General features: G+C 49.5%; 1 protein-coding gene across 1 annotated transcript in view; it reads right to left on the bottom strand.

Annotated features, from left to right (window-relative positions):
- Positions 1-7,987: 7,987 nt before the first annotated feature.
- The window catches only part of GPR139 (G protein-coupled receptor 139), a gene marked incomplete at both ends in the record, with an annotated part of 38,294 nt that continues 19,549 nt past the window's right edge, over positions 7,988-26,732 (bottom strand). Inside the window, one exon of the mRNA XM_081090319.1 lies at positions 7,988-8,922. Within this exon, the coding sequence (XP_080946445.1) occupies positions 7,988-8,922 (935 nt within the window). The remainder of the gene's footprint in view (positions 8,923-26,732) is intronic.

The following is a 26,732-nucleotide window of genomic DNA, read 5'->3' as shown; positions in this document are numbered from 1 at the left end:
CTTATAGGCAGGACAGGAGAGGAACTCAGCAAGGGACATGGGCAGGGTTCCTTCTAGCACTCTCCCTGGAGCCACACCAACCAACCTCTCCCTGCATAACTCCAGTCCTCTGACTGAGCCTAGGGTGCATGTCCATGCATGAGATTGTGTGTCGGCCCTGTGAGAGGGTGCCTTTGTGTCTGCAGACAAAATCTCTGCTGATTTTTACAGCCAGATGCTATGTGGTCTCCTCTTCCTGGCTTTGGTGCTTTGGGCTGGGGGGCTCAGAATAGGGCTGAGTGCCCATGTTCCTCAGGTGGGACCCATGTAGCTGAGATAGCCCTCCTGCTTCACAATTGCCGCATGTGGGTGTGGGGCCAGCCTGTTTTGCATCACCACCCTTCATACTAGTCATGAGGTGGCTCCTTCATAAATCCTTGGTTACGAGGCTTCTGTTCAGCTAGTCCAGTGATGGCAAACCTATGACACGCGTGTCAGAGGTGACATGCGAACTCATTTTTTTGGTTGATTTTTCTTTGTTAAATGGCATCTAAATATATAAAATAAATATCAAAAATATAAGTCTTTGTTTTACTATGGTTGCGAATATCAAAAAATTTCTATATGTGACACGGCACCAGAGTTAAGTTAGGATTTTTCAAAATGCTGACACCCCGAGCTCAAAAGGTTCGCCATCACTGAGCTAGTCCTTAGTTATTCAGGTTGATGGTTATCATTTAATTGTGATTTCTATTTGGTCCTGGGAGGGAGTGAGTGTAGCTTCCACCCACTCAGCTGCTATTTTGGATCTCCCTCCATAGAATTTTCTAAATTATGTTGTCTGTCTTGCTCAAACCAAAGTTGTTCCCAAATGATTTCAGCACCAGGACAGGAGCACAGGTCATTGTTTTAAAGTGCCAGCGCCTACACTTGAGAAGGATCAAGAGTTGAAATCTGTGTATAAAAGTATTTGCAAAACAATGACATTGAAAATATAAGTAAGGGTGTTGCAGGAAAGTTTAAAAAGTATATACCTTTTTAATGCCTCAACTACCAGTAGAGCCTGCAATCTTGTGGAGCTGTGACTCTGTCAGGTTTTATCAGACACATGAATTGGGTCATGAAACAGACCATATGATATTATGGCCTGATAATTTCTGACCCCTCAGTAATAAAACTACAAGATGTCTTTAGCCTAAATATCAACCTTGCATGATGAAAAGGCTGTTAGGAATGAGCTGCTAATTCAGAAGAGTAGGCATCAGATGACAATGAAAAATGTCCTAATGAAGTGGCTCATGGGACCGGATAGGACTGGGCTTGAAAACAAACTCATAAGCTACTCACTGTGACCTTGAGAAAACTTAATTTAATTGCCCTGAGACTCAGATTTCTCTTCTGAAAAATGGAGGTAATAATAATCTCTTCACGAGTTGTTATGATGATTAAGTGAGGTAAGAAGACAACATCAGTTTCTGACTTAATATTCCCACATGGCTGCCCACTGTTCCTCACCATGGCCCACACATCTCTTCATGCTGTTGCTCCCGCCTGCCCCTCCCTGCCTTGTTCCACCCACTCCCCCAGAGGCACTCAGGTCATTTCCATCACAAGGCCCTTGCCCTTACCGGTGCCCGAGCTGGATGCTGCATGGCTGCCTCCTTCTGATGTGGGACCGAGTTCTGTTGCCACCTTCTTGAAAAGATCTTCTCTGCCTAACTTACCTCACCTGTTCTGCCTGGCCCAGCTGCTCACAGCTACTTATTTACCAGCACTTACCATGGCCTGGGATTTTCTTACTTACTTCTCTGGGTGTTGTCTCTGCTGCTAGAATGTAAGTGCCCCCAGGGCAGGGTCCCACCTGTCTTCGCTGGTGAGTCACTACTTCAGTAATAGATCCTGACACACAGTCGTTTCAACTCAGATTAGTGAAGTAAATGAATGACCACAGAGTACCTAGGACATGTGGTTATAAAATGAGTTCCCACCCTCTTGACCTTCTCCATTTTATTCCTGAACATGTTCAGATTGAGAGTCTGATCATTAGAAATGCTAAGCATCAATAAAAGAAATGTCTAACCATGACAGTTAGACAGAAAACAAATATGTGACGGTCTGTACTATGTTTTTGGGGATGTGCTAGAAAATTGTTGGAAAGAGGACCTACCAACATCAAGGTTGTGTGACTTTGGGTCAGGGAATCTCTGAGGCCTTAGCTTCCTTTGATATTTGAGTGACATGCTCTTTAAGGTCCCTCCAATATCCAATGGTAGAGAACTAAGACTCTAACCCTTGCTGGGTATTCTTCAATAGTTTTTTGTCTCACTTCACCCTGGATCATTTTTTTACTGTTTTGTGTCTGGGTGTCTGGTCCCTGTGGACTGCACCACTTGCTCTCTCTTCCTGGCTGACTTCTCTTTGAGCATGGCCAGGGGAGGCATCAGATGATATCAGGGGAGGGAGAGCGAGATTGGGCACCACCCTCCTTTCTGGCATCATGGCCCCGGCTGGGCGTGGGTGCTTGCTGGGAGGCTGCCTCCACAGCACAGCCTGGCTGGGCTGCAGAGGCGGTTCCCGCTGTCACCCATGGCCTCAGGAGGGAAGGCTTCTCTTACTTCTAGTTCCTCGGTGCCGCAGTGGCTCCTGTGGTTTCTGTATTCCTGCTCAGACCACTTTTAGCAGTCTCTTGATGAAAGGCTTTTCACTGAAACTCTCTGAGTGAAAGTTGCTTCTCTCCAAGACTGACTGATAGTCCATGTGGAAATACGTCTGGGAAAATAGGTCCTACGGATGCCTGCAAAGACCGTTTGCAAAGTTAGTAGCATCACGTGGAGATTTCTTCTTGGAGTTTAATCTGTTTGCTTCATGCTCTGTCTAAGCCTCACCCTCCTGTCCTGTCTCCGGTGGAGAGAAAATGTGCTCCTGACAGTCACAGCAACAAAGCGCCTGAGGCCCGTGACTCCTCCCGAAGAGCTGATGAGAAAGCATCCTCTTCCCAGTGGCCCTGGTTTATTTTCTCTGTTTTTTTTTTTAATCAGAAAAGTTTTATTTTTCTGGCATGACAGTGATACATTCTCGCAATAAACCAGGAAACTCATGGTGTCTATTTATCCCAATTGACACGAGCCTCTTTTCCTTGTGGTGCCTGGCAAGTATGTGGATTCATCGCACGCGTTCGCAGAGGCTGAGCCGTCACACTTAGCTGAGCACACCCACCAGAGGCTTATTATTACACAGTTCAGCTGCCATTACTTCACTCTTCTCCTGCTTCCCTGCATGGTGAGCAAAATTAATGAGGACGCCGTGGCCATGCCTAACAGCGTCTATGTGTGACCTTCCTAGCAAAGTCTTTGCTTTCCTATATCTCCATCTCAACCGCTTGTAAGTTACTTTTATTCTCCAAGTTGATGCAAAGGTGGATTGTGACAACAGTTTGTGGGTGGCTGTCAGAATCTATGGTGGTTTGTGAGGAAAATGCATAACAAGTATGAGAACTGTGCAGTCAATTTGAAGTATTTCCCTCACGGGGGAAGGTCAAACCAAATATTTTAATTATGATGCATTTATAATAGATCTCGTGCTCGGATGCCCTGGGTTTGAAGAGTTGGAAAACTATGCAGTCTACCCAAGTCTATAAAGGGCCAAAAATAATGTGACCTTTTGGATCATGAGTCAGAATCGTGGAAGCAATGAGGCAGAGTGGGGAGGATAGAATGTTAGGTGACCTGCCTTCTACTCTGGACAAAATCATTAACCTCTTTGGGCCCCGCATCCTCTCCTGGGAAAGGATGTACACTTGGCAGCTCTTTTTAGTTCTACTGCTAGTAATTGCCCCATGCGGTATGTCCTGGGTTATTGTTACCCCTGTTTTAGGAGGGGAAACGGAGACCCAGAGAGATTGAGGACATTGCCCAGGGCCATGCAGTTAGGAAGTGGCAGAGCCGGCAAAGTTATAGCTCGCAATAATGGACTCAAAACCTTGGCTTACTGACCATGAAAGCTCATACATACCTTGCAGGCAACTGGGAAAAAATTAACTCGTGCACCATTTTTCTGCCTGAGGATGGCCTTTCAGAGGTCTCAGGGCTTTGCTCACGGCCATACATCTGGTCAATGGTGGAGCTGGGCCATGAACCCATGATTGTCTGACTTCTAAGTCTAAGCTCTTAGCCTTATGCTAGGTTTCTACCTACAATGAGCTCTGACTGTCTGGAAGACACAGAGAAGATGTGGACATAAGAGCATTCAGATTTACACCCAGCAAGCTGCCTAAGTCAGGACGGCTGGAATCTGAGTTCAGGGGCCTTAAATTCTGAAATATATCTGACTCACCAGGATGTAGGCTGGATCAGAATGAAGTATAAGCAAGATGCTCATCGAAACAATTTGAGTCAGTGTTCTGCAAGGGCTTGAACATATATGTAAATACCAAACACCACGTGTGCACCATATTAGAATTTATTATAATACAGACAAGTCCAAATACAATGTATTTTCTAATTAAGAAAATATGAAAATTCCTGGTTTTCTATTATAATACTCTATCCCGTTACTTGAGCTGGAATAGCCTACTTTAGTGTCTTATATTCACGTCAAATAGGCCTCCCCATTGGACAAGGAGGAACAACTGTGCAAAGTAATCTTCTCCAATTGCAGTGTTTGCAGAATGAAGTGTGTGCCCTCTCGTTTCCTGGCTTTTATGGTTTGTCTCTCATCCTCCTCATTTCCTTCCCCACGAGACATGTCAGTCCTCACACGGTTCACCCAGAAGACATAGTGCGTGTGTCTGGAGCATCACTGCGTGTCCAGAAGGACAGACACAGAGAACAAGAGGCAGCTAGCGGCCCCGCAGAGACCTGGGAGGGAGCTGCCTGGTGCTGTCAGCAGCAGCTGCTTACACGGCAGCTCCACAATGCAAGGCTTTATTTACAAACTGGCCTGAGGAAAAGACAAAATTTTAAAAAAACCTTTTCATTATTGCCCACAATTATTACTGTAAATAGTAATAACTTGAAAATAACAATAAATTAGAAGTCCATAGATTATTTGAAATGCATTTAGGAGACATGTATCAACCTAACCCAACAGGCGTTCATATGCATTTTAGTCAAAAGACAGTACCGCAGAGTGCCTACAAGAATCAGACCGTCTGTAAAGGGTGAAGAAGTACCAATGGGCAGTAATGAAATAGCGTCGGGATGTGAGGTACAGCATTTTGTACTTTAATGTTGCAGCGTCATTAATATTGTGATAACTATATATGGTGCCAGGGGGAAATTATGTGATTGAAAAGTATGTGATTGTCTAACTCTGAAACTGATACAAAATAATACTGAAAGCAAACTGTAATTGAAAAATATAAATAAACAATGCAAAAGGAAAAATTTAAAAACTAGACCTCTTTTAAATATCATTTTATCAAAATACAAAATACCGTCGGAAGGAAGGGGTCACAGGGCCACTTGGTGCAGCCTCTACTGTTAACAGCAGTGACAAGTGAGTGAACACGGAGAACACCTCACACGCACGCCCGGCTTTTACTTTTAAACATCAGCAATGACCTCTCACGTGTAACTCAAACCATGGAGCGGAGAGCGCTGGGCGCACACGTACCTCTCCCACCTCACATGCATTCTAAAAAAGGAACTGCCTAACCTTCACGGACATTGCATTGCGGCGTTCACATATGCTCAAGCTGGCGTGTTCAGAATGACGGGCTACTATAAATGTAAGTGTAGGTCAATGTTTATTCATAGGAAGTGTGGTGGAATCTCCTCATACACATGTTAAATGAACACACATCTGACTACACATGCTTAGCAAAAAAGAAACAGAGAGATGCAACTTCAGGGGTATGGGAGCCTGCCCGCCCTGCCACTCGGGCGCAGGTGCCTTGGGGAGAGTGGCAGGAACCTGCTTGCTCCCCAGTCTCATGGCTGGATGAGCCTCTGCTAATGGGAGCCTGCCACTGAGCCTAACATTCTCACATACTGTAGAGTCAGACCTTGTGTCCCCAAACACAAGCCAGTTCTATCTTGTCCTCAGACTGAAGAACAGCAACTGTTCATTGCTGGAGCAAGACTTGCTGTGTCCGATTGTTCTAAGGATAGAATATGGCCCCACTAGGGCTCCCTGCAGAGGGTGCTGCCGGGCGGGTGGCTTCGGCTCTGCTGGTTTGTGTTTTCTGCACTGACTTTCATATCAAACTTTGGGTAAGATGATATTCTACTGCGACTAGTAAAAAGGAGCGGGAATTAGGATCATCAGGACTAACATGACCTAAAATTACACCGAGTCAGTACTGAGGGCACCGGCTGACGTTCAGGGCTTCTGTGGCTCTGGGCGCTCACTACTACGCTCACGCATCCAATTCCCTGGAAAAGGGGGACATGTCTTCTAATATAGAAACAAATGCCGAGGAACCAAGGGTTCAGGCGGACCGTCTGCTGTTTGTTTGGTCACGAAGACTATTACGCAATTCCGAAGCTGTTCAGGTGATTTCCTCCAGAACAGGGAATCTGAGAGAGAACGAAAGGTGGAATAAGAGGAGCTCCAGTGTGGTTTTTCCTTTCAAACACATCACTAGATACACAGAAGCTAATATAGTCAACTGTGTGTATGCGCGCATGTGTGTGTGTGTGTGTGTGTGTGTGTGTGTGCGCGCGTGCTCACGCATGAGTGGTAATTTCCAGGGAAGCTGCTATTAATTACCACCTCATACTGTTCTTGCCTTGGATAGGCAAGGGGAGAATAAATACATAAATTTATATTTTATCATTTTGCAAAGGATCTGGGTTAAATAGCTTCACCACCATCCTGCGCCATGTGCATCCAAGGGCAGACAAGTGGACAACACGGACACCATGTCAACTGTGCCTGCATGTGTGCCTGCATGTGTGTGCCTGTACACGTGTGCCTGCATGTGTGTGCCTGTACATGTGTGCCTGCAAAGTGTGTGTCTGCATGTGTGTGTGCCTGCATGTGTGTGCCTGTACATGTGTGTGCCTGCAAAGTGTGTGTCTGCATGTGTGGCTGGATGGCAAAGCCAGCTGGCCTGTGGGCAAAGCAGAGAATCCTGTCTTCACACTTGGAGAGCTACCGCTCTTGGCCCTCAAAAATCAAATCCAGCTCAGAAGTCACTTCAAATAAAAGGAGGTGGTGGGGGCTTCAGCAAGCAAGGAGGCGGTGGCGGCTGTGTGTGAAAGGCTTCTCCAGGAAGAGCAGCAGGGCAGCAGCAGGAAGCTGTTCGACTAACAGGACTGCACACAGCTCACACGGGTGAGCTGAAACAATGGCAAAGTGGGCTTTTTTCTTCTGGGCTCAAGAAACCATCCTCTCCACCTGCAGCAGTAGGGTTTCTGCGTTGAAGGAGATGGATATAGTGTCCACATCACGGTGAATAGAAAGACTGTGCCTCGGACCTCAAAGGCTGAGGGTAGAGTGATGTTGGTTTGGAGTCTTTCCAAAGAAGCTCTGGCCAGGGTCACACATGTCTCTACCCCGTCCTTACTGGCCACAGGGTGATGACACGATACCACCCTGTTCTCACAGATTCGTTTTGCAGCGAGGAGTGCTGGGGCCACTCCAAAACCACAACTTCTCTGGGACACAGGGCACCCCAGAAAAATCCCCAATTGGTCAGCGCTGCTAGCTGCTGGGAAGAGCCCTGGGAAGTGACGGGTGACCGCAGCTCTTTGAGGAAGAGTGGCTCCGCTAGGGGTCCTGTGCCTCATGCGCCACATACAGTTCCAGTGAGTGTGACTGTCGACAGGGCCAAGTCACAGACTATTTCACACGTGTCTCTACCCCATCCTTACTGGCCACAGGGTGATGAGAGACCTTCAACTGGCAGGGACTTTAGCTGTCACGGTGCCTTTGTGACAATAATGGCGCAAGTGCAAACTTTGTTCTCCTCTGTCTGTTCTCACCCGAAGTCTGAGCTGCTCAGCCCCTGGAGGCAGGCAGCCTCTGTCGCCGCCCTCCTACCCCGGCCTGAATCAGCTCGGGGTCACGGGGAGGTGCTGGCAGACTTACCATCCCTGTCGTACTGGTACACCAGCATCTTGATGCAGTGCGAGTTGGCGGGGGAGACCCAGGGGCTGCTGGTGATGGAGAAGTTGTGGCTGGCGGGGAACTGCGCGGGCTGCTTGCGGCAGGTGAACAGCGCCCTGAGCGTGGTGGCTGCCAGCGCGCGGAAGCGCCTGCTGATGAAGCAGTACAGGAAGAAGTTGGCGGCCGTGTTCAGCAGCGCCAGCATGTTGGCCACGTCCGCCACCACGTGCGCCAGCCGGCGGTTCCGCACAGGCGCGCCGTACAGGTGGTAGAGGATGACGGCGATGCGCGGCGCCCAGAGCGCGGCGAAGGCCGAGGTGACGGCGAGCAGGATGGCCGTGGTGCGGCCCGCGGGGCAGCCGCGCAGGCGGAGCGCGCTCCTCCGCCGCAGCCGGCGCACGATGGCCGAGTTCAGGGCGAAGAAGATGGAGCAGGGCACCAGGTAGACGGTGACGCAGTGCGCCCAGACGAGCGCGTGGTGCGCGGCGGAGCTGGCGTGGCCCTCCGCCCAGAGGTCGGGCCACCAGTAGTAGGGGACGCTGGTGAGCAGGCAGGCGGCGTACACGCCCGCGATGACCCTGCGGGCGCGCGCGGGGTAGGACACGGCGTGGTAGCGCAGCGGGTGGCAGACGGCGATGTAGCGGTCCACCGTGAGCGGCACGGTGATCCAGGTGGAGGTGTGGATGGCGGAGAACTCCAGCACGCCCACCACCTGGTTGGGCACCGCGGGCATCTGGGTGCGCAGGATGAAGTCCTCCAGCAGGAAGTCCACGAACACGATGAAGAAGAGGACCAGGATGTCGGCGGCGGCCAGCGCCAGGAGGTAGTTGTAGGAGGACTTCTGCCTCCGCGCCACCAGCCGGGACAGGATGATCACCGTCAGGATGTTCGCTGCGGGGAGAGGAGGACCTGCTTTATCTCGGAAGCCAGAGGTCTCCCTGGCCGCAGGGGGCCCGGGCATAGGCGGCCAGCCCTCCTGCGAGAGTGGGGGAGACAGAGCCAAGGCTTTGGAGAGATCACGTTTGCCCGGCAAATCACACCTCCCGTGAATGTGCGGGGGCTATTTTGACACAGTTTGATGCTCATGTTGAACTTACTTTTTCCTCTCATAGAGCCGGTGGGGCTGCCCCATGCGCCCTTCAGGAGTGCCCCGGGCCCAGGGAGCTGAGGGAACTGCCCAGCTTCCCTAAGCACCAATCTCACACCCTCTCCTCCCTTTGTGCGACCTCAAGGCAGCATGCGGCTGGGTGTTCAGGGAGGAGGTTGACTATACAACCCCCTGAGGACCTTTTAGAAATGGGACTCAGGGCCTCTGCTTTTTGAGTAGGTTTAGAATGGAAGGAACGGACAAGATCGTGGCCTTTCAATTAATTTAAAAATAATACTGCCAATAAATAAATAAATGAGTTTGTTTTCTGAGCAGGTGACCTACACACATGGCACATAATTTAAAATAACAGCAGAGGAAAGTAAAGCTTCGACCACCCGTGCGCCCTCGGTCGGGCGAGCACCATCCGCGCAGACCTGTGCAGGCGTGTCCGTGCCTGCGGTGCAGAGTGTGTGCTGGGACAGTAGCACCTGTTATTTCTCTTGGCATCACATTTGCTTGAAGCTGCACCCACATGATTCCTGACCAGTTTTGCAAACAAATGTCTCTCTGCATAAGGCACCTCTGGAAAGGCACTGGGACTCACACTCCTGCCACATGGCACGGCGTCCTGTCCCTCCCTCAGACGCCTCTGCCAACAGCTCACAGGGCCTTGAATTCTGAGCCTTACTCATCCTTCTGTGAGAACTGGCCTCAAAGAACCTATGTCCTCTGTCTGATGTCCAGTGGCAAAGCTGCAATCGGGGGCTGGAATCTCGTTTCCTTTCTCTCCCTCCTTTTAAAATATGAAATATACATACCCCAGTGCATTCACGTTAAACAAACTGTAACATTTTGTCATATTTTCTTCTGTTCTTTTTTTTTTTTTAAAGAAATGACTCTATCCACACAGCTGAAGTCCTCTTAAATTCCCACAGGCCCATTCTCTCCCTCCTTCTCTTTCTCCCTGAAGGCCCATTCTGTATTTTTAAATATATTTTTAATTTTATTTTTTAATCCTCATCTGAGAATATTTTTTCCATTAATTTTTAGAGAGAGTGGAAGAGAGATGGAGAGACAGAAAGAAACACTGATGTGAGAGAGACACATTGATTGGTTGCCTCCTGTATGCCCCTGACCAGGGCCGGGAGCCTACAACCAAGGTACATGCCCTTGGTCAGAATTGAACCTGGGACCCTTCAGTCGCAGGCTGACGCTCTATCCACTGAGCCACACCGGCTGGGGCCCTGCAGTCCCACTCTTTCCCTCCCTCCTCTTTCCCATCCTTTCCTACCTCCTCTTGCTCCCTCAGGCGCAGCCACAGTCTCAGGGCCATGCTGTCTGCTCTTACTTTCTTTTACTGAGTCCGCCATCCAGCTACTTTTTTCACTCAACATTAGTTCTTGAGGCCTGCGTGTTTGGGTACTTATAGATGTCTTTCGCTCCTTTGAACAGCTCTGTGGCATTCCTGTGTGTAAATGTGCTACAATTTGTTTATTCATATACAAACATATATAGACATATCTCTGCAAATAGACACACATCTATATATGTCTAGATCTATTTATATATACACATATAGACATGCACACAGGTACACAAACATGCCAATATGTGTTTATATATGCACAGACATTACACGTACATGTATGTGGGAAAAGCATCCCAAGCAGTGGGAACGGTAAGTGCAAAGCCCCTGAGGTAGGAATCATGGAAGAGAAAGGAGGCCTCTTGTCATGCTTACATCCCCATTTTACAGATGAGGGAAGTAAGGCTTGGATTTTTAGGGATTTGCCAAAAGCCACATAGTGAGTGGGTGGGGGAGGGAGCAGGCGACTCTAGCTTGCCTGACTCTAAGGCATGCCAAACTCTGCTCCTGCTCCGCTGATTTGGGTCATAGGAAAGGTTATCAGCTGGAGGAAAGGGATCCTGTCCCCCGGACTTAGAAAAGCACCTCATTCCTCAGAACCTATTTTTTCTATCCATTGAGCCATGCCCACGTTCTCTCACACCCCACCTTGACTGCAGCCCTAAGGAGGCAGGAATGAATAGATGCTAGGGTCTCCCCAGAAAAGAATGTTATATGTATCCTGACTTTTCACCACTGTCTCTCACCCCCAGTTGAACCCTGCTTGATGGGTGCTGCTAAACTTCTCCATCAAACGCTTTCAAATGTCTCTGTCCCGTCTATGCCGCCATCACGCAGCCGTCACCCAAACGCTCGGTATTCATAGCTGACATTTCCTTAGGTCTCTGCTCACTGCCTCTCCTGGGAAACTAAGCCACAGGCCCTGCGTTTCCGGTTGCTTCTGTGCAGGTAGCTGCCCGGGGCCCTCCAAGGCCACTCCGGAGGTCCTTGCAGGAGACAGACCTGTGCACCAGGGGCCCGCAGGGCGAGGAGGCCCGCTGGTGCATCGATTTTCTAAAAAGGAAACGAGAAGGTTGAGGTTTAACTCGGAAGGAGCGGCGTTTGCTGTAATTCCCGCATCAAAAACAGTCTCCTCCCCCGAGGCACGCGTTCCCCCAAACACAGGGGTGGTGTGAGCGGAGCGCTGTGCGGGAGCAGAAGCCCAGGCCCTGACTGCGGTCCTGCCTCAGTTTCCCTCGCCAGCTAATCCAAGACTCGAAGCCTCTGGGAGAGCTGGCCCCGCCAGCACCCGGCCCCGGATCCTCAGCCTCAGGGAGGCGGCCCTCTGTCCGGGCGTCATGGGAAGATGTGAGCTGCGGCACAAAGCCCAGGCTCGGGGGCCGCAGAGCCTCTAGGTCACATTCCGGGACGGCTTCCCGCATCTGCAGCGGGCTGTGCTGAAGCGCCAGGGCTAGGGGAGTGGCCGCCAGACCCACCGGACCCGCCCGAGGGGCCCAGGGCTCCAGAGCATTTGGGGGGGGGGGAGGGGGAGGGCGCGAATTCCGAGTGTATATCTCTTAGTGCTACTCGGTTTCTTTTTCTTTTCCGTCTTTGAAAACGATGCCTTCAATCACAAAAGGAAAACACACCATGAAAGCAGGCTCGTCCGTGCACAGAGCTCGCAGCCGGCTTTACCCGGCATCCGCCTTGAGCGGCGCTCCCAGGCTGCGCGATCTGAGCGTCGGCGCCCGGGGCTGCCAGTGACCGAGGCCACCCAGCAAGAGACGGCAGCCCAGCAGCCGGCCTGGTCCCCTGGGTGATGCAGGAGCTGCCACTTCCACTGAGAAGGCGCAGGCCCGCCCGGCCCGCCAGTCAGCGCCCCCGCGCCCCGCTCCGCCGCAGGCAGGTCCCCGCGGCCCCGCGCGCTGCCTCCTCTTGCTGAGTTGGAGCTGGTTCTGACCAACAGGCTCTGGGGGAGTGACACCGCAGCCTCTTTCAATACTTGCCTCTGGGGTGCTCCCTCTGGGAGCCGGGTGAGAAGCCCACCCACATGGACAGGCCATACCCAGGGACTCGGGGTGAGAGCCGGGTGGCTTGGTGACTCAGCAGACAGGGCACCGGTCTGGGCAGGGGACCCTAGTGGCTGCCTCCCTGTGGCCCCCCGCGGGGCATCAGCTGTGGCTGGGAGCCCCTGCGAGCAGGGCGCTGGGCAGCCCTAGCTCAGCATTATTACCCATGGGGTGATGTCCTCAGGTGCTGAAGTGCCCACATTCTAAAGACTAGCCCACACAGCCAGCGCCTGAACGCTACTGCTGAAGTCTGGTAGCACTCATCAGGTAGAAACTGCAGTTTAACTCTAACCCTGCTGTTTGGCTTCTGTACTTATTTGCTTTGTTTAACAACAGAAAAGTTACTTTGATTTTCGAACTTATGTGTGCTGTCCCCGATTAAATCCTTCGCTGTTGGTGGTGTGAATATCCCATTGGTTGTGATCTCATGGCCATCGAAGCACATTCTTCTGTTCCTGGGAACCAGGACAGCACAATCACCCTCAGTGGCCCCAGGGCCACAGATAACGCGTTCCGGTTGACTCAGTGATCCGGAGCCCACAACTATAATTAATCTTTATAGTTAACTAACTTGCTCAATTTCACTTCTGTAACTGCTTTGTGCAAAGCAGGTTCCTCATTCCAAACCCAAAGATGTAATCGATACCTTTGTAATATTTGCCTATATAAGCATGATGTTGCCACCATTTTGGGACTGGGAGATTTGGAGCCATAACTCCCTCTCAGTGGCCAGCTTATTAAATGACTCGATCTGGTCTTGCGTCCTGAGTACTTACTTGCGGGGTACAATACAATACTGTGTGCACCCGATTGTTTTCTGTTATAAATAAACCAGGGACTTTTTTCTACGTCAGTAATATTCACGGAATAGTCACCCAGGGCCAGACATTGCTGATTTTATTTTTTGTCCACTGCAGACCTTCATTAAGCATCTTTATCTATTTCTGTTGAATGAACTCCCCAAAGTAAAAATACTTGTTCAAAGGGCGATACTATTTCCCCCTCCTCCCCTTCCTTCCCAAGGCAGCTGGGAGGGTTTGTAAGCAAAGAGCTCAGGCCCAAGCACCAGAGATTTAAGTCAGACACCGAGACCTCCTCCCGCATCGGCCGGCGCCTGGACCGAGCAGCCCTGATGGCTGGTCCCTGGTCCACGCAAGCCTTCGGAAGGACAGGGACCTGCTGATCTCAGCGAGTAAACTCTGGGACTACATTCTGCAAACCCTCCATCTCTGCCCTCTGAGTAGGTCCTTGTGAATTTCCCAAGGAGAGCCACCCGCCCGTTTCACCCTGCCCCCTGACCTAAGTGCATCCTTCCTCCTCCAGCTGTCTGTCTTCTGCTCCTTTGCACCCGAAGAATCAGCCCCCAGGACTTGCAGACACATACAGACAGACCCTCCACACCAGGGGCAGTCCCAGTGGTTCTTTCAGTTGCTCCTAGGGGTGGCCCTTGTGCAGACCAGGTGGGAACAGGAGACTGAATTGCATGGGGGGACGCTGCCTCTTGGAAGTCATCACCTCTTTCACAGCTTCCTGTTCCACTCCTGGAGGAAAGGAAAATGAAAGGCGGTGCTGGCAGGACTTGGCACTTGGCCTTCGGCCTTCGCCGCTGAGAGAGCGGGATCCTCAGGAGGCTCTGTCTGCGGCTCCCCTCGCAGAGCAGGAAGGGTTTCCAGGGGCAGCGGTCCCACCTGCCACCTGCCACCTCCCACCTCCCACCTGCCACCTCCCACCTCCCACTGTGGGGTTACAGCTCCAGCCACTGCCACAGGCCAGTGCCCTCCCTGTTTCTATCACCCACTTGCCCAAGGCAGAGACTTGGGGCATGAGGTGTTTTTCCTGCAGCTGGTTACCAGGGGCACAGAACTGGCTGTGGTGGGTGAGTGGGGGCAGGCAGGGGAGCTACCTCAGGTGAGACTGGGATCTGACATGGACCCCATGTGCCCAGGGACCAGCCCTCATCCCAGGGCTTTCGTTCCCTGCTCTGCAAAAACAGTCCAGTCGATAGTGAACAATAATAATAGTGACAGGATCACACCTCACGTCCGGTGAAGGCGAAAGTCTAACGGGCAGATGGGCCACAGGGCTCTGCAGGAGTGAACAGCATGTGCAAAGGCAGAGTGTGAAAGAGAGGGCCTCATGGTCCTTCAGACCCGCTGGAGGCTGCCCCGGGCGTACCCCGAACTCAGCCTGAGCTCACATCTTCATTAACTATTATCTAATACTAGAGACCTGGTGCATGAATTTGTGCATGGGTGGGGTCTGACCAGCCTGCCCCCATCAGAGCTGATCGAGGGTGGGGCCAATGTCCCAAATAAGCTTCTATTTCTTATATATTTAAGGCCCATCACCTATGTCGAGGTGTGGGGGGTTCCCATATAGGTGCTGCTCCTAAGTGGGACATGCACAGGTGGTCTGGACCATCCGCTTGAGGCTTGCGCCAATACCTTCTGGTCAGACACTTTCACAGAAACAGCACCGAGATCTGAGCCAAGCTGGAGAATTACACACAGACTAACAGGTTAGATGCAAGCACACAGGGGGTTTATTTACCAGTCCCTGATGGGCCTCAGACACTGGGAAGGATCCATCCGGTGATGCTTGCTGACACACACAAAGGGATAGACGGCGCCGATGACTGCTGGCTCCCTCGTCGATCAACAGTTAATTGGGCAGAGTTTCGTGCTGGGAACCGAGACATCAGCGTACACAGGTCCTCACGCTCTGGTGACAGGAGAGCTATGAGCTGCTGAGTTGATCAGACTGTCTGATTATATACCCTCTGTAGACGTGGTCCTCGCTGGTGTGTGTGTTATCAGCGGCTGCCATTATGTGGATCCACTCAGGGTCTGCTAATCTATGGGTGTGTACAGGCTTTGGGCGTTCCCATCAGATAGGTTGTTTACTGAGTGCATAAGTGTTACAAGGGTGCATTCTTGGGTCTCACACAGTATTCCTATATCTAACATTATGTACTATAATAATTACTGTAACAGTCCACACAGGGATACATGCTTTAAGCCTTACATTCTAAGGTCCTAACATTAAGTACCATAATGATTACTATAACAGCCAACCATGGGGAGGGGCCTCAGGCAGTTGGCCAGTCGGCCCCACCCCCTGGTCAAACTCCTGGTTGAACTCCCAGTCAAGGGGGCAATTTGCATATTAGTCTTTAATTATATAGGATTAACTATCCAGGTTAACACCTCACTAATAGCTTGTGTATCATTTCCACTCCCTGGGTGTTCATGAGAAAGGCTGAGGTTCAGGAGGGGTGAGAAGAAGACTGAGGTTGGACACAAAGGAATCAGTTACCCACTTATCACGCCTGTTACACAAGAGCTGAGCACACTTAACAGCAACTGGTACATTTATTAACCACAGTTCCCTTGACTGAGCACTTACCATTGTGGGTCACTTGGGAGAGGCATTACTTGCATTAAATCTAATCCTCACATGACATTAGTAGGTAGTACTATCAATATCTCATTATAACAACTGGACAGATGCATCCAAAAAACTGAAATGAGACCACCAACTTACACCACACACAGGAATAAACTCAAAATGAATAAAAGACTTAAATGTAAGTCACAAAACCATCAAAATCCAAGAAGAAACCATAGGCAGTAAAATCTCAGACATCTCTCGTAGCAGTATTTTTACCAGTACACCTCCTAGGGTAAGAGAAAAAAGGAAAAATAAATAAATTGGACTACATCAAACCAAAAAGCTTCTGCACAGCAAAAGAAACCATCAACAAAAGGAAAAGGGAGCCCACTGTATGGGAGAACATATTCCCAATGACACATCTGATAAAGGGTCAATATCCCAAATATATAAAGAACTCATACAACTCAACACCTGGGAGACAAACAATCCAATTAAAAGATGAGAAAAAAAAACCCTCCACAGTGGACATACAGATGACCAGTAGACATATGAAAAATGCTCAACTTCACTAATCATGCGAGAGACGACAATGAAGTTTCACCTCACACCTCTCAGAATGGCTATCATCTACATATCAACAAATGACAAGTGCTGGCGAGGATGTGGAGTAAAGGGAACCCTCATGCACTGCTGGTGGGAATGCAGACTGGTACAGCCACTGTGGAAGACAGTATGGAGTTTCCTCAGAAAATTAAAAATGTTATTGCTGTTTGACCCAGCGATTCCACTTTTGGAAATATATTCTAGGAAACCTGAAGTACCAATCAGAAAGAATGTATGCACCCCTATGAGCAGCACAATTTACAATAGCTAAGATCTGGAAAAAGCCAACTGCCCATCAGTACATGAGTGGATAAAAAAGCTGGGATGCATTTACACCATGAAACACTATGCAGCAGTAAAAAGAAGGATCTCTTACCGTTTGAGACAGCATGAAGGGACCTGGAGAGTATTATGCTAAGTGAAATAAGCTAGTCAGAGAAAGACAAGTATCATATAATCTCACTTATGTGTGGAATCTAATCAACAAAATAAACTGAAGAACAAAAATAGGTCCAGAGACCTGGACATATGGAACAGACGGACAGATCTCAGGGGAGGGGGGCTGGGAGAACAGGAAGAGATTAACCTGTGAAGGCAGGGGGTGGGTCCGGGGCTGGGTTGAGCAGGGAAACAGGGAAAATGGGGAACATCTGTAATACTATCAACAATAAAAAACAAAATAAAGTGGACCAAGAGTCTTTCCTAGGGTATTTTTATAATTAGCCATGTAGTTTGCTTTCCCCCAGAAAAGACGAAACAGTTAATTGTATTTTTATTGCTATCAAAATAAATTTGTTTATTTTCCTATATCCCCATTGTAGAGACCTGAACACCGGAGCTCAGTGGATAAGAGCCTGGCCAGTCAGACACTAAGCATCAGCCATCCCCAATGTATTAAACGCTAGAGCCCATTCGATGCCCCTGCTCACCCAGATGCTTCCAGAGTAGCTGGAGGAAATGGACCATTAGCCGGAGGTGCACCTGTTCATCCCGCTCTTTCCTTTGAAAAAACAAACAGTGCCTATCAGCCGGCAGGCTATGCCATGGGGTCTGGGGAGGGATTCCTGGGAGGCCTTGCAGGGCCTGTGAGAATGCCCACCACTCCCGCCCGGGGGTAGGGGATAGAGAGACAGTGAGTTCATCTCTGTGCCTGAGGATCAATCACTTTCTTGAAACCCACAGCACGTGACCGAGACCCTGTCCACTGCCCCTCCCGGCATCGCATGGCACCCCCTGGCTAACTCTCCCTGTACTCATCCGAGGGGCTGTGTCCAGCCACGCTACCCACCCCTCACTCCCAGCTGGTGGCTGCCGTGTGCACCGGGGGCTCATTTGGCTTTTTTTTTTTTCTTTTGCAGACCAAAGTGACGGGCACTGGGTGCCAGGGGACCCACTGGGTGTCAGCGGCTACGCTACGGGGCTCGGCTGGGAGTGTTGCTGTTTGACTAAATATCTTCGGCTACAGGGGCAGATAGTTTAACTGCGGGCAAACAGCTTATCAGTTTGCATACAAAGCACGGCCGACACAAAGCCTTCATTTTCTTTCCTTTTTAAATTTATTATTTTTTTATTTTAGTTTCATTTTTCCCTTCGTTTTTATCCCCTCTATGCCCACCCCGCAGTCACCACACTGCTGAAGCCTGCATTTTCTGTTGCTGCTCTTCTTTGGAAGAATTAAAGTAGGTCGTTGGCACTCACTTATGCACTCAACAAACATTCGCTGAGCTGCCCGCCGTGTACCGGGCATTGTGCCGGAAACGGGCCGCAGACAGGAACACACACGCATGTGGACTGGGCCCACACGGAGCTTAGAGTCTCAGTGCAATGCCGCTCGCTCCCTGCGGGCTGGTGCCCTGAGCAGGTCACACATTTTTCTGGGCCCCTTCTTCCAGCCAGACCGCGTGTGCTGTGTGCCCGTCAGGGCGCGAGGCTGCTGGGGAGGGGAGTGTCCCCCCTTCCAGGGAGGAAGGCAGAGAGGGAGGGGGTGGCATGATAAGCAGCAAATGTGACCTGAAGCCAGGCCTCTTCTTGGGCCAAGAAAGAGAAAAGGGCTCCCGATGCATTTAGAAGAGCACACCGAGGCCTGGAGGAGGAGACGGGCAGCCCTCCAGGACCAGTGGGGGCAGGAGCGAAGGAGGCCTGGCTGGCCTGCTCTCCTTGAGGCGTGTCTCCCTAGGACCACGTCCCGGGACAGCTGGCTGCCTTGCACATGGAGACTGCAGCCGTCAGCTGCTGGCTGCACACCCGCTGCCTCCTAGTGCTAGTCCTGCATTGGGTACCTCCAACTCAAAAGAAGCAGAAACGTGTGACATCAGGGAAAATTGGTTACTATGGGCACGAGTCAGAGCCTGCTGTTGGAGCTCCTCTGCCTCCCGGGTTTCCACTGCCCTAGGCAGCGCCAGGGCTGGCCACACCCGATGACCAGCATGCTGAGGCTCAGTGGGCACCTCCCAGTGCCGTTCCAGCAGGACAAGCAGCAATGAAGACAGACCGAGGGCCAGGCTGCGAGGGCCCGCTCTCCAGCTGTGTGACTGTGGACATCACCTCTGCGTGCCTCGGTTTACTCACCTCTGAAATGCATGATGACATGGCACCTGTCACAGACTTAATGGTACCCATCACAGCATTAAATGAAATGGTTTAGGGAAGTGCCAAGCACAGTGCCTGGTGCCATGCATGCCATATGAATTTTACCATCGTTACTATTAAGCAGTAAGTCAGAAGGGTGAGAAGTATGTCTGTTTTGCTTATTATTGTTAATAAATTATCAATCTCTTACATAATTTCTGGCACATATGGGTGCTTCAGAAATATCTGTTGAACCAACGAATAAATGAATGAACGGATGAGTACGATATAGATTCACACAGCATCACAGACATGCTGAAGGACTGGTTAGCGTTTTGAGTAGAAGCAATGAAGGAAGGGTTTACTGCAGGGAATGGGTCCGAGAGTGCGATCACAGTGATTGGAAATTAACTCAGTGTTCACTGTGTGAGGACTATCAGCTGCCCGAAAAGAAGTTTTGTGCCAGAATCTTTCTTGTGAATCCAATTCGGTTCAACATAAATGTAGTGATGCCCAACTGTGTGCCAAGCCTGTGTCGGGCTCCTGGGAGCCCACTCCCTGGGTGCAGGGTGCTCAGAAGACAGACTGAGGGCTCATGTTAAACTCCAAGCTCCCTTTAGCAGCTCTATGCCAGGGCTTGCACACTCACCTGGGGACAAGGGCCTGGCAGATAACACCAATGTGTGAGGGGGATGTGGGCGACTTTCGTGAACCGGACAGCTCATGCCCCTTCCAAAGGGCAGTCACTATTTAGGCCCACTTGTGGTTTCCCAGAAGGAAAGGACAGCCACCTGTGGCAGGTCTTCCAGTGTTTCAACAGAGGCTTGCCAGCAACACACACACATGTGCACACACATGTGCACACATACACACATGGACACACACGGACATTCTTTGGCCAGTGGGTTGCTGGTTTAAGACTCCACGCTATAGCCCAAGGCCAGTGTCTTTGCACAGTCCACACCATCAGCTCCTCTGCAACCTGAGATGCAACTGCTCTTTGCTTTACATGGTGCCTGAGTGAGCAGTGCTCCCTCCCTCCTCCTAGCATTGCACGGCTAGTTCTTCTACCTGGAAGGCCTTCCCTGCCTGCAACCCTTCAATTGGCAGACCTTTTATTTTAAAGTCATCCCTGATCTCAATGGGCTGAGTTAAGAATCTCATTGGATAAAGCATTTAAAACAGTTTTGTAATGATATTCAAAATCTCTCTCACCTGCTCCCTGGGTGCTCCTGGAAGGCAAGGACTGTGTCTCTTTTTACTGCTCAGAGAGCCTATCAGGGCGTAAAACTGTGTGCACTTCATCAATGTTTGTGGGATAAAAGAGTGACAGATGGATGGGTGGATGGATGGATAGATGGGTGGGTGGGGGATGGAGGGTGGGTGAATGAGTGGGTGGATGGATGGATGATGGATGGATGGATGGGTGGGTGGGGAATGGAGGGTGGGTGAATGAGTGGGTGGATGGATGGATGATGGATGGATGGAAAGGTGGGTGGGGAATGGAGGGTGGGTGAATGAGTGGGTGGATGGATGGATGATGGATGGATGGAAAGGTGGATGGATGGATGGATGGGTGGGTGGGGAATGGAGGGTGGGTGAATGAGTGGGTGGATGGATGGATGATGGATAGATGGATGGATGGGTGGGTGGGTGGGGGATGGAGGGTGGGTGAATGAGTGGGTGGATGGATGGATGGATGGATGGGTGTATGGATGGAAAGGTGGATGGATGGATGGATGGATGGGTGGGGAATGGAAGGGAGGGAGAATGAGTGGGTGGATATATGGATGATGGATGGATGGGTGTATGGATGGAAAGGTAGATGGAAGGATGGATGAATGGATCATGGGGGATGGAGGGGGGTGAATGAGTGGGTGGATGGATGGATGGATGGATGGGTGGGGGATGGAAGGGGGGTGAATGAGTGGGTGGATAGATGGATGATGGATGGATGGGTGTATGGATGGAAAGGTGGATGGATGGATAGATGGATGGATGGATGGATAGGTGGATGATAGATGGGTGGGTGGATAAGTGGATGATGGATTCCTCAAGGCCCTCTCTGTGGAACATTCATCTGCTTGCTGTTACTTTTCTGCTTTTCCATTATATATCTGGTCTTATTCTTTCCCGCTGCTTTCTTCTCTCTAAACCCAGTCTCTCTAAGTAGCCTCTTGGGAACTCCCCTGTGTTACCTCCTGTGATGGCCGATGGATCTGAGTTCCAATTCTCCATGTACTCAACTCAGTTTCCTCCTCTGGGCAATGGGGACAATGGCATCTTCCCATAGGGCTTTTAAGAAGCCCGAGTAACTTAACATATAAAAGTACTAGTGCCATGCCTAGCTGCAGTTGGAGCTCAGAAATATTGTTCACTTTTCTATTGAATGTGAGTTTCTTTATTAGAGTCCGACCCCTTTCTTTGTTGAAAGGTGAAGAGGCCCTAGCTGGTTTGGCTCAGTGGATAGAGTGTCGCCTGCGGACTGAAGGGTCCCAGGTTCGATTCTAGTCAAGGGCACATGCCCAGGTTGTGGACTTGATTCCTGGGTGGGGGAAGGGGGGAGACGTGCAGGAGGCAGCCAATCAGTGATTCTCTCTCATCATTGATGTTTCTCTCTCTCCCTCTCCCTTCCTCTCTGAAATCAATAAAAATATATTAAAAAAAGAAAAAGAAAAGTGAAGAGATCTGCCAGAGGCTAAGACCAACAAGTAGTTAGCATAATTATGTGAGAAGTCTGCTGGAAGGCTAATGGACTTTGATATTCAGCAAGGGCTGAAAAATCAACATAATATTGCCCTGCTTTGGCCAAATAGCTGAAGGCAATCCCCTAACCTGATGATCCTTTTATTGTTTACCAAACTTTACCATTGATATGCCCGTTTGCTTTGTTAAAGGGCAAATGTGTATTCTAGTAAATAAAAGCTAAAGGGTCTGGGGATTGAGAGAGCCCCTCCACTGGAGAGTAAGGTCTCCGCCTGGCTCCCCCATGCCTTCTAAATTTATATTTCTTGTCTAGTGTATTCATTTGTGTGCAGCCCTTTCTCCAGACCTTGAACCCTAGCCACAAATGGATGCAGCATTTACATCTGGCTACTCAAAAAGGGACATGGAGAAGAAGATTCACTGGAGTGAAAAACAAAGAAAGTTTACCAGAAAGGTGGGAGCACTGAAAAGGTGGAAAAAATCACTGCATACAAAGCCCATGACAACTTCGGAAGTCATGAACCATAAAGTGGGTGGGAATGTCTTTTATTTTAGCCAAGCTATAATGGGGAAGAATTTGAGTAAAAGGCAAACACATCATTGTAAATTTTTAGTTTGTATACTCAAGGATAAAGAAATTAAAATGTCAAAAGGTACTCTCAAAGTGCCCTTGTCATCTTTAACTAATTGGGCTCTTGTTCAAACTGCATTATGCCTAATTCATATTGTGGATCGAAAGTTTGTAATACCTAAGGCCCCAGATCCTCTGCCTCTAGTGTGGGAAGGCTCAACAGCTAGAGAAAATAGGGCTACCAGTCATTCTACAAAAGGACTCTTTAATGCTTTGTCTGAAAATTACCATATAATGGTTTGGGACAGGCATATTTTAGCCAAAATAACGTTAGAGGCCAGTCAATGCTATGGAGAACAGAATAGGAGAAGATCCATGAAAAAAACTCTGATTTATTAAGCCTTGTCTATGTGTTATGGGTGCTTGTCTGTTGATTGTTGTTTTATCTGTCTTTGTTGTCTATTGTTAGTTTATTAAGATGCATTCAATTTAATTTAATTTAATAGTAAAGAAACAGTAGATGGCCAGGCCATTACTAAATTTCCCCAGAGCAAACAGAATGTGGGGGTAAAAAGAAAGAATACGAGCGGTACATGCGACTGATAACACAGGTCCTAGGAAAATTCCCTAGGCCTAGACCAAGGGAGTAACTGAAAAAGGCTCCAGCCCATTAATAATTACTAGGTCTTTTGGTGATCCTGTCAAATGGATGCCCACTCCCAAGCGTGCTATTAAAAGTCTCATTTTCACCATGTTTTTATTTCCCAGTTCTTCATTTGAATAGATGAGACATTTCTCACAATTTAGGGATACGTCTGGGATTTCTGTACCCGTGAACAGAAAAAGGCTAGCTTAAGAGAAGGCAAGCCCCGCCCAATTTGGGGTGGCCTCTTGAGCCCCACCTCTTTATGGATACTATAGAATAAACCCACAATTGTTTTTCTTTAAAAGATGGCAAAAATGACACAAGGAAAATATGCAGGCTGGGTTTAGGCAACAAGATTAGTGTTTCCATAATAAAGGGTCATTCTTAAATAATAATGGACCACATTCCAAGGTTAACATTAAAGCCACTGAAAGTCAATAAGTTATCTCTGTTACAGAATTTGTCAAAGAAAATGCCTTGGATAATAATAATTGGCTTTAAAATCTCAAAACTTGTTAAAAACATAAATAAATAAATTTAACTAAAATGAAGACTTTGTAGTGGAGCTTTTCAGTAACAATTATAAATACATTAATGATGAGGGTCCAGTCACTGAGGAGAGGGCTGACTGGGCTCTCTGTTGGAGGAAAGGGCCAGTGGCTCTTCTCCCTGTAAAAGAGGAAAGCCTGGCAGCAGCAACCTCAGATGTTATCTCTAAGGAAGAATGTGGTGGTTTTAAAGCTTAAAGTAGTTAAGGCTTGATGTAGTTTACTTACAGGATATTTCTTCACTATTCTCCCTTTTTGTTTTTCAAATTGGGATTTTTAGATAAGGTCTTAACCAATTAATCCTCCAATAATTATAGTGAAGAAATTTCCTGTAAGTAAACCACATCAAGCCTTAATTACTTTAAATTTGTTCACTTGTAATGATGATGGCACGACACCCATGGAATTACACTGGTGTCAGAATAAGCCAAAGGAAAATGGTCTGGTTAAATAAAAAAATCCCAAGCCTAGTTTATGGAAGGATCCCTTTATTTATCTTTGGTCAAGGATATGCTTGTGTATTTCCAGAAAACTCCTCCAAGCCTGTGTGGATTCCTGCAACAATGGATCTGAGAGAGGAACTGACCAGACTACTCCAACCACAGAGAGCAGTAGCCCCAAGCGACATGCTGACAAAAATCCACTCCGCCCCAGCCGGGTCAGCGTCCACTCCGCCCCAGCCGGGTCAGCGTCCACTCCGCCCCAGCCAGGTCATCAGGTGCAGGTGGCTTGCTTCCTCCCACTTTGGAAGCCTGTTTCCTCCCTGGCTCCTGGACACCTGCCTCAGTGTCACAGAGGAAAGGAAACAATGCCTTCCTGGTGCAGCATGGACGCTGGAAACAGACTGACATGTCCTTGCTCTGTGACTTTGGGCAAGTTACCTAATGTTTCTGTGCCTCCCTTTACTCATCTGTAAAATGGGCTGACTGTAAGGACTAGGTAGGTTAATGCACAGAAAGGGCTTAGGAGAGTGTAGGTTGCATAGAAGACACCAACTGTGGCCCTCTGCTCCCCTCTGCACCCATTTCACTCCTGCTGACCCTCTGTCCTGGCTAAGCCCCACTCTCCCTGCCTCTGGGCCTGTGCCCATGCAGTTCCCCTTCCTGTACTTTCGCGTCTACTCTGTCTGACCTCCAGGACCCAGCTTGTCCCGCCCCAGTGAAAAGAGAGATTGATGCCTCCATCACTTTGCTGTCCTCCCGCCTATGACAAAACAGACTCCTCCCACATCATTTTCAAGGGAGGATAGGGACTGTGTTAGTGGGAAAAGCAGGTGGGTGTTCCCTGTAGAAATAAGTGAGGATGTAGATAATCCTGGCAGCAGTAGCAGGAACAGTGATGAAGATGATAAAGGGGTCTGTATGTTTTCCTGCCATGAGGTAAGTGTCTTAATAATAAAATAATAGCTTCTATTTAGCAATCTGTGTTATATGCTGGCAGCCTGGATACATGTTTTACACTCAGTAGCCACTACTGCTCACTTTACTTTGAAAGTGGATATTATTGGGTCCTTTCCTAAGGTGGGCATTTAGGACGAGGCTGAGGGGCCCACGGAGAGTAACAGCTAGGAAGTCACAAAGGCCTGAGCTGCACACAGGTCAGCCCGTGTGTTGCTGCCGGTGACACCCGATTCAGCTGTGGAGCAGGACCTGTGCCTGTGGCCTGCTGCCACCTGAGGTGCATGCTGTTGGCACTCCGACTCCAGGCTGCCCAGGCCTTCTGTGCCTTCACGCCACCCAGGGCGCAAAGGCCTTTCCCACCTCGCTGGGGTCCCTAGAGTGAGCAGGGGTTCCGTGGTGGAACACGGAGGGATGGGCTTCTCTCTGGGCAGAGGGAACTGCCAGGCGAAATCAAGGACGCTGGGAAGCGACAGGCGTGGCTGGTGTGCAGGTCCAGGGGAAAAGAGGTGTGAGAATCCAAGAACCCAGTGTGCTAACCTCAGGGAAATTGCTTTGCAACCCCCTGAGGTGGTTGTCGAGACTGAAGGGAACAATGGGGGGAGGGGGGATGAGTAGCTTTGCAAACAGGAAAGTGTTTATTTAGGCAAATGTTAGTCATCATGAGACAGTTCAGAGGTCGCCTGATTGGTGTCAGCAGTGAGAGAGCAGACAATTAAAATATCTGCTAATTTCTTTGCAACTCATATTCTCAAAGCATTCATAAATTTTAAAAAGTTCTAATCTCATTGCTCTCATCTCCTTTTTCTAGATTAAGAGATTGTCACACATTTCAGAAGCTTACACAGTCACTATCAATGATAGCCCCCCTCTTTGAGATTCGCAGCAAGTTTTGTTGCCCCCCCCACCTCCACCCCCCACAAGGCCAGTGCAGAGGATTCGCTATGCAAATGCCTCTCAGATGCATTCTGTCCTCTCTCTCTCCTTGGTCATCCTGGCACGGGGAGCTCTGGGGTCATCCTGGCACAGGGAGCTCTGGGGTCATCCTGGCACAGGGAGCTCTGGGCGGGCAGCCCTGTGTCTGCTGTGTTTAGGGCCACGTTCTTAATGGCCAGCACCATGCCCACCCCAGAGTAGCTGCTTGACGACTGTTTGGCGCGGCATCTGAGCCTAGCGGTGGTCATCACAGTCCCACCCGACCTCCTGCAGGCTGCTCGCTCCTGCTGTGGCCCCTAGGCGCCTGACTGCCTGCATTTGCTCAAAACTCAATCCATCTCCCCCAGTTTAATAAAACACTATGGTAAACAAATTTAACTAATCTTAAACACTAATGCTACCAGTGAAGAACCCAAACCTACAGGTTAGCCAAAATGATAAGGTAGGAAGCTAAAATGAGAGCTGTAACTGGAAGTAGGCATAATAATTATTATCATGTGCACATAATGTAATAATATGCTTAGAAAACTCAAGAGCATTTGCTGAATTGTTACTGGAACCAGCAAGAGCCTTCAGGGGGACCCAAGCCCAATGCAATGGCAGCACTGGCTAGACAACGGGGTGGGAATGGATTCCACACCAATGCTGCCCAGGGCTGTGCTCTGAGCACAGGTGAGGAGTGGCCTTCTTCCCAACTGCGGATTGCAGGGACGCCAGCTCCCAGGAAGCTCTGCATGTGCTCGCAGTCCCCAGAGTCTCCCGCAAAGTTCTTCTCTCAGCTCTAGCTCTTACCAGCTTCCGCCCAGGCTGCCCGATGGGATCAGGTGCC

The sequence above is a fragment of the Myotis nattereri genome (assembly GCF_964212035.1).
Source record: "Myotis nattereri genome assembly, chromosome: 4".
NCBI classification, from domain to species: Eukaryota; Metazoa; Chordata; class Mammalia; order Chiroptera; family Vespertilionidae; genus Myotis; species Myotis nattereri.
The sequence above is the reverse complement of the archived record's forward strand: the minus strand, read 5'-3'. Positions and strand labels throughout refer to the sequence as shown.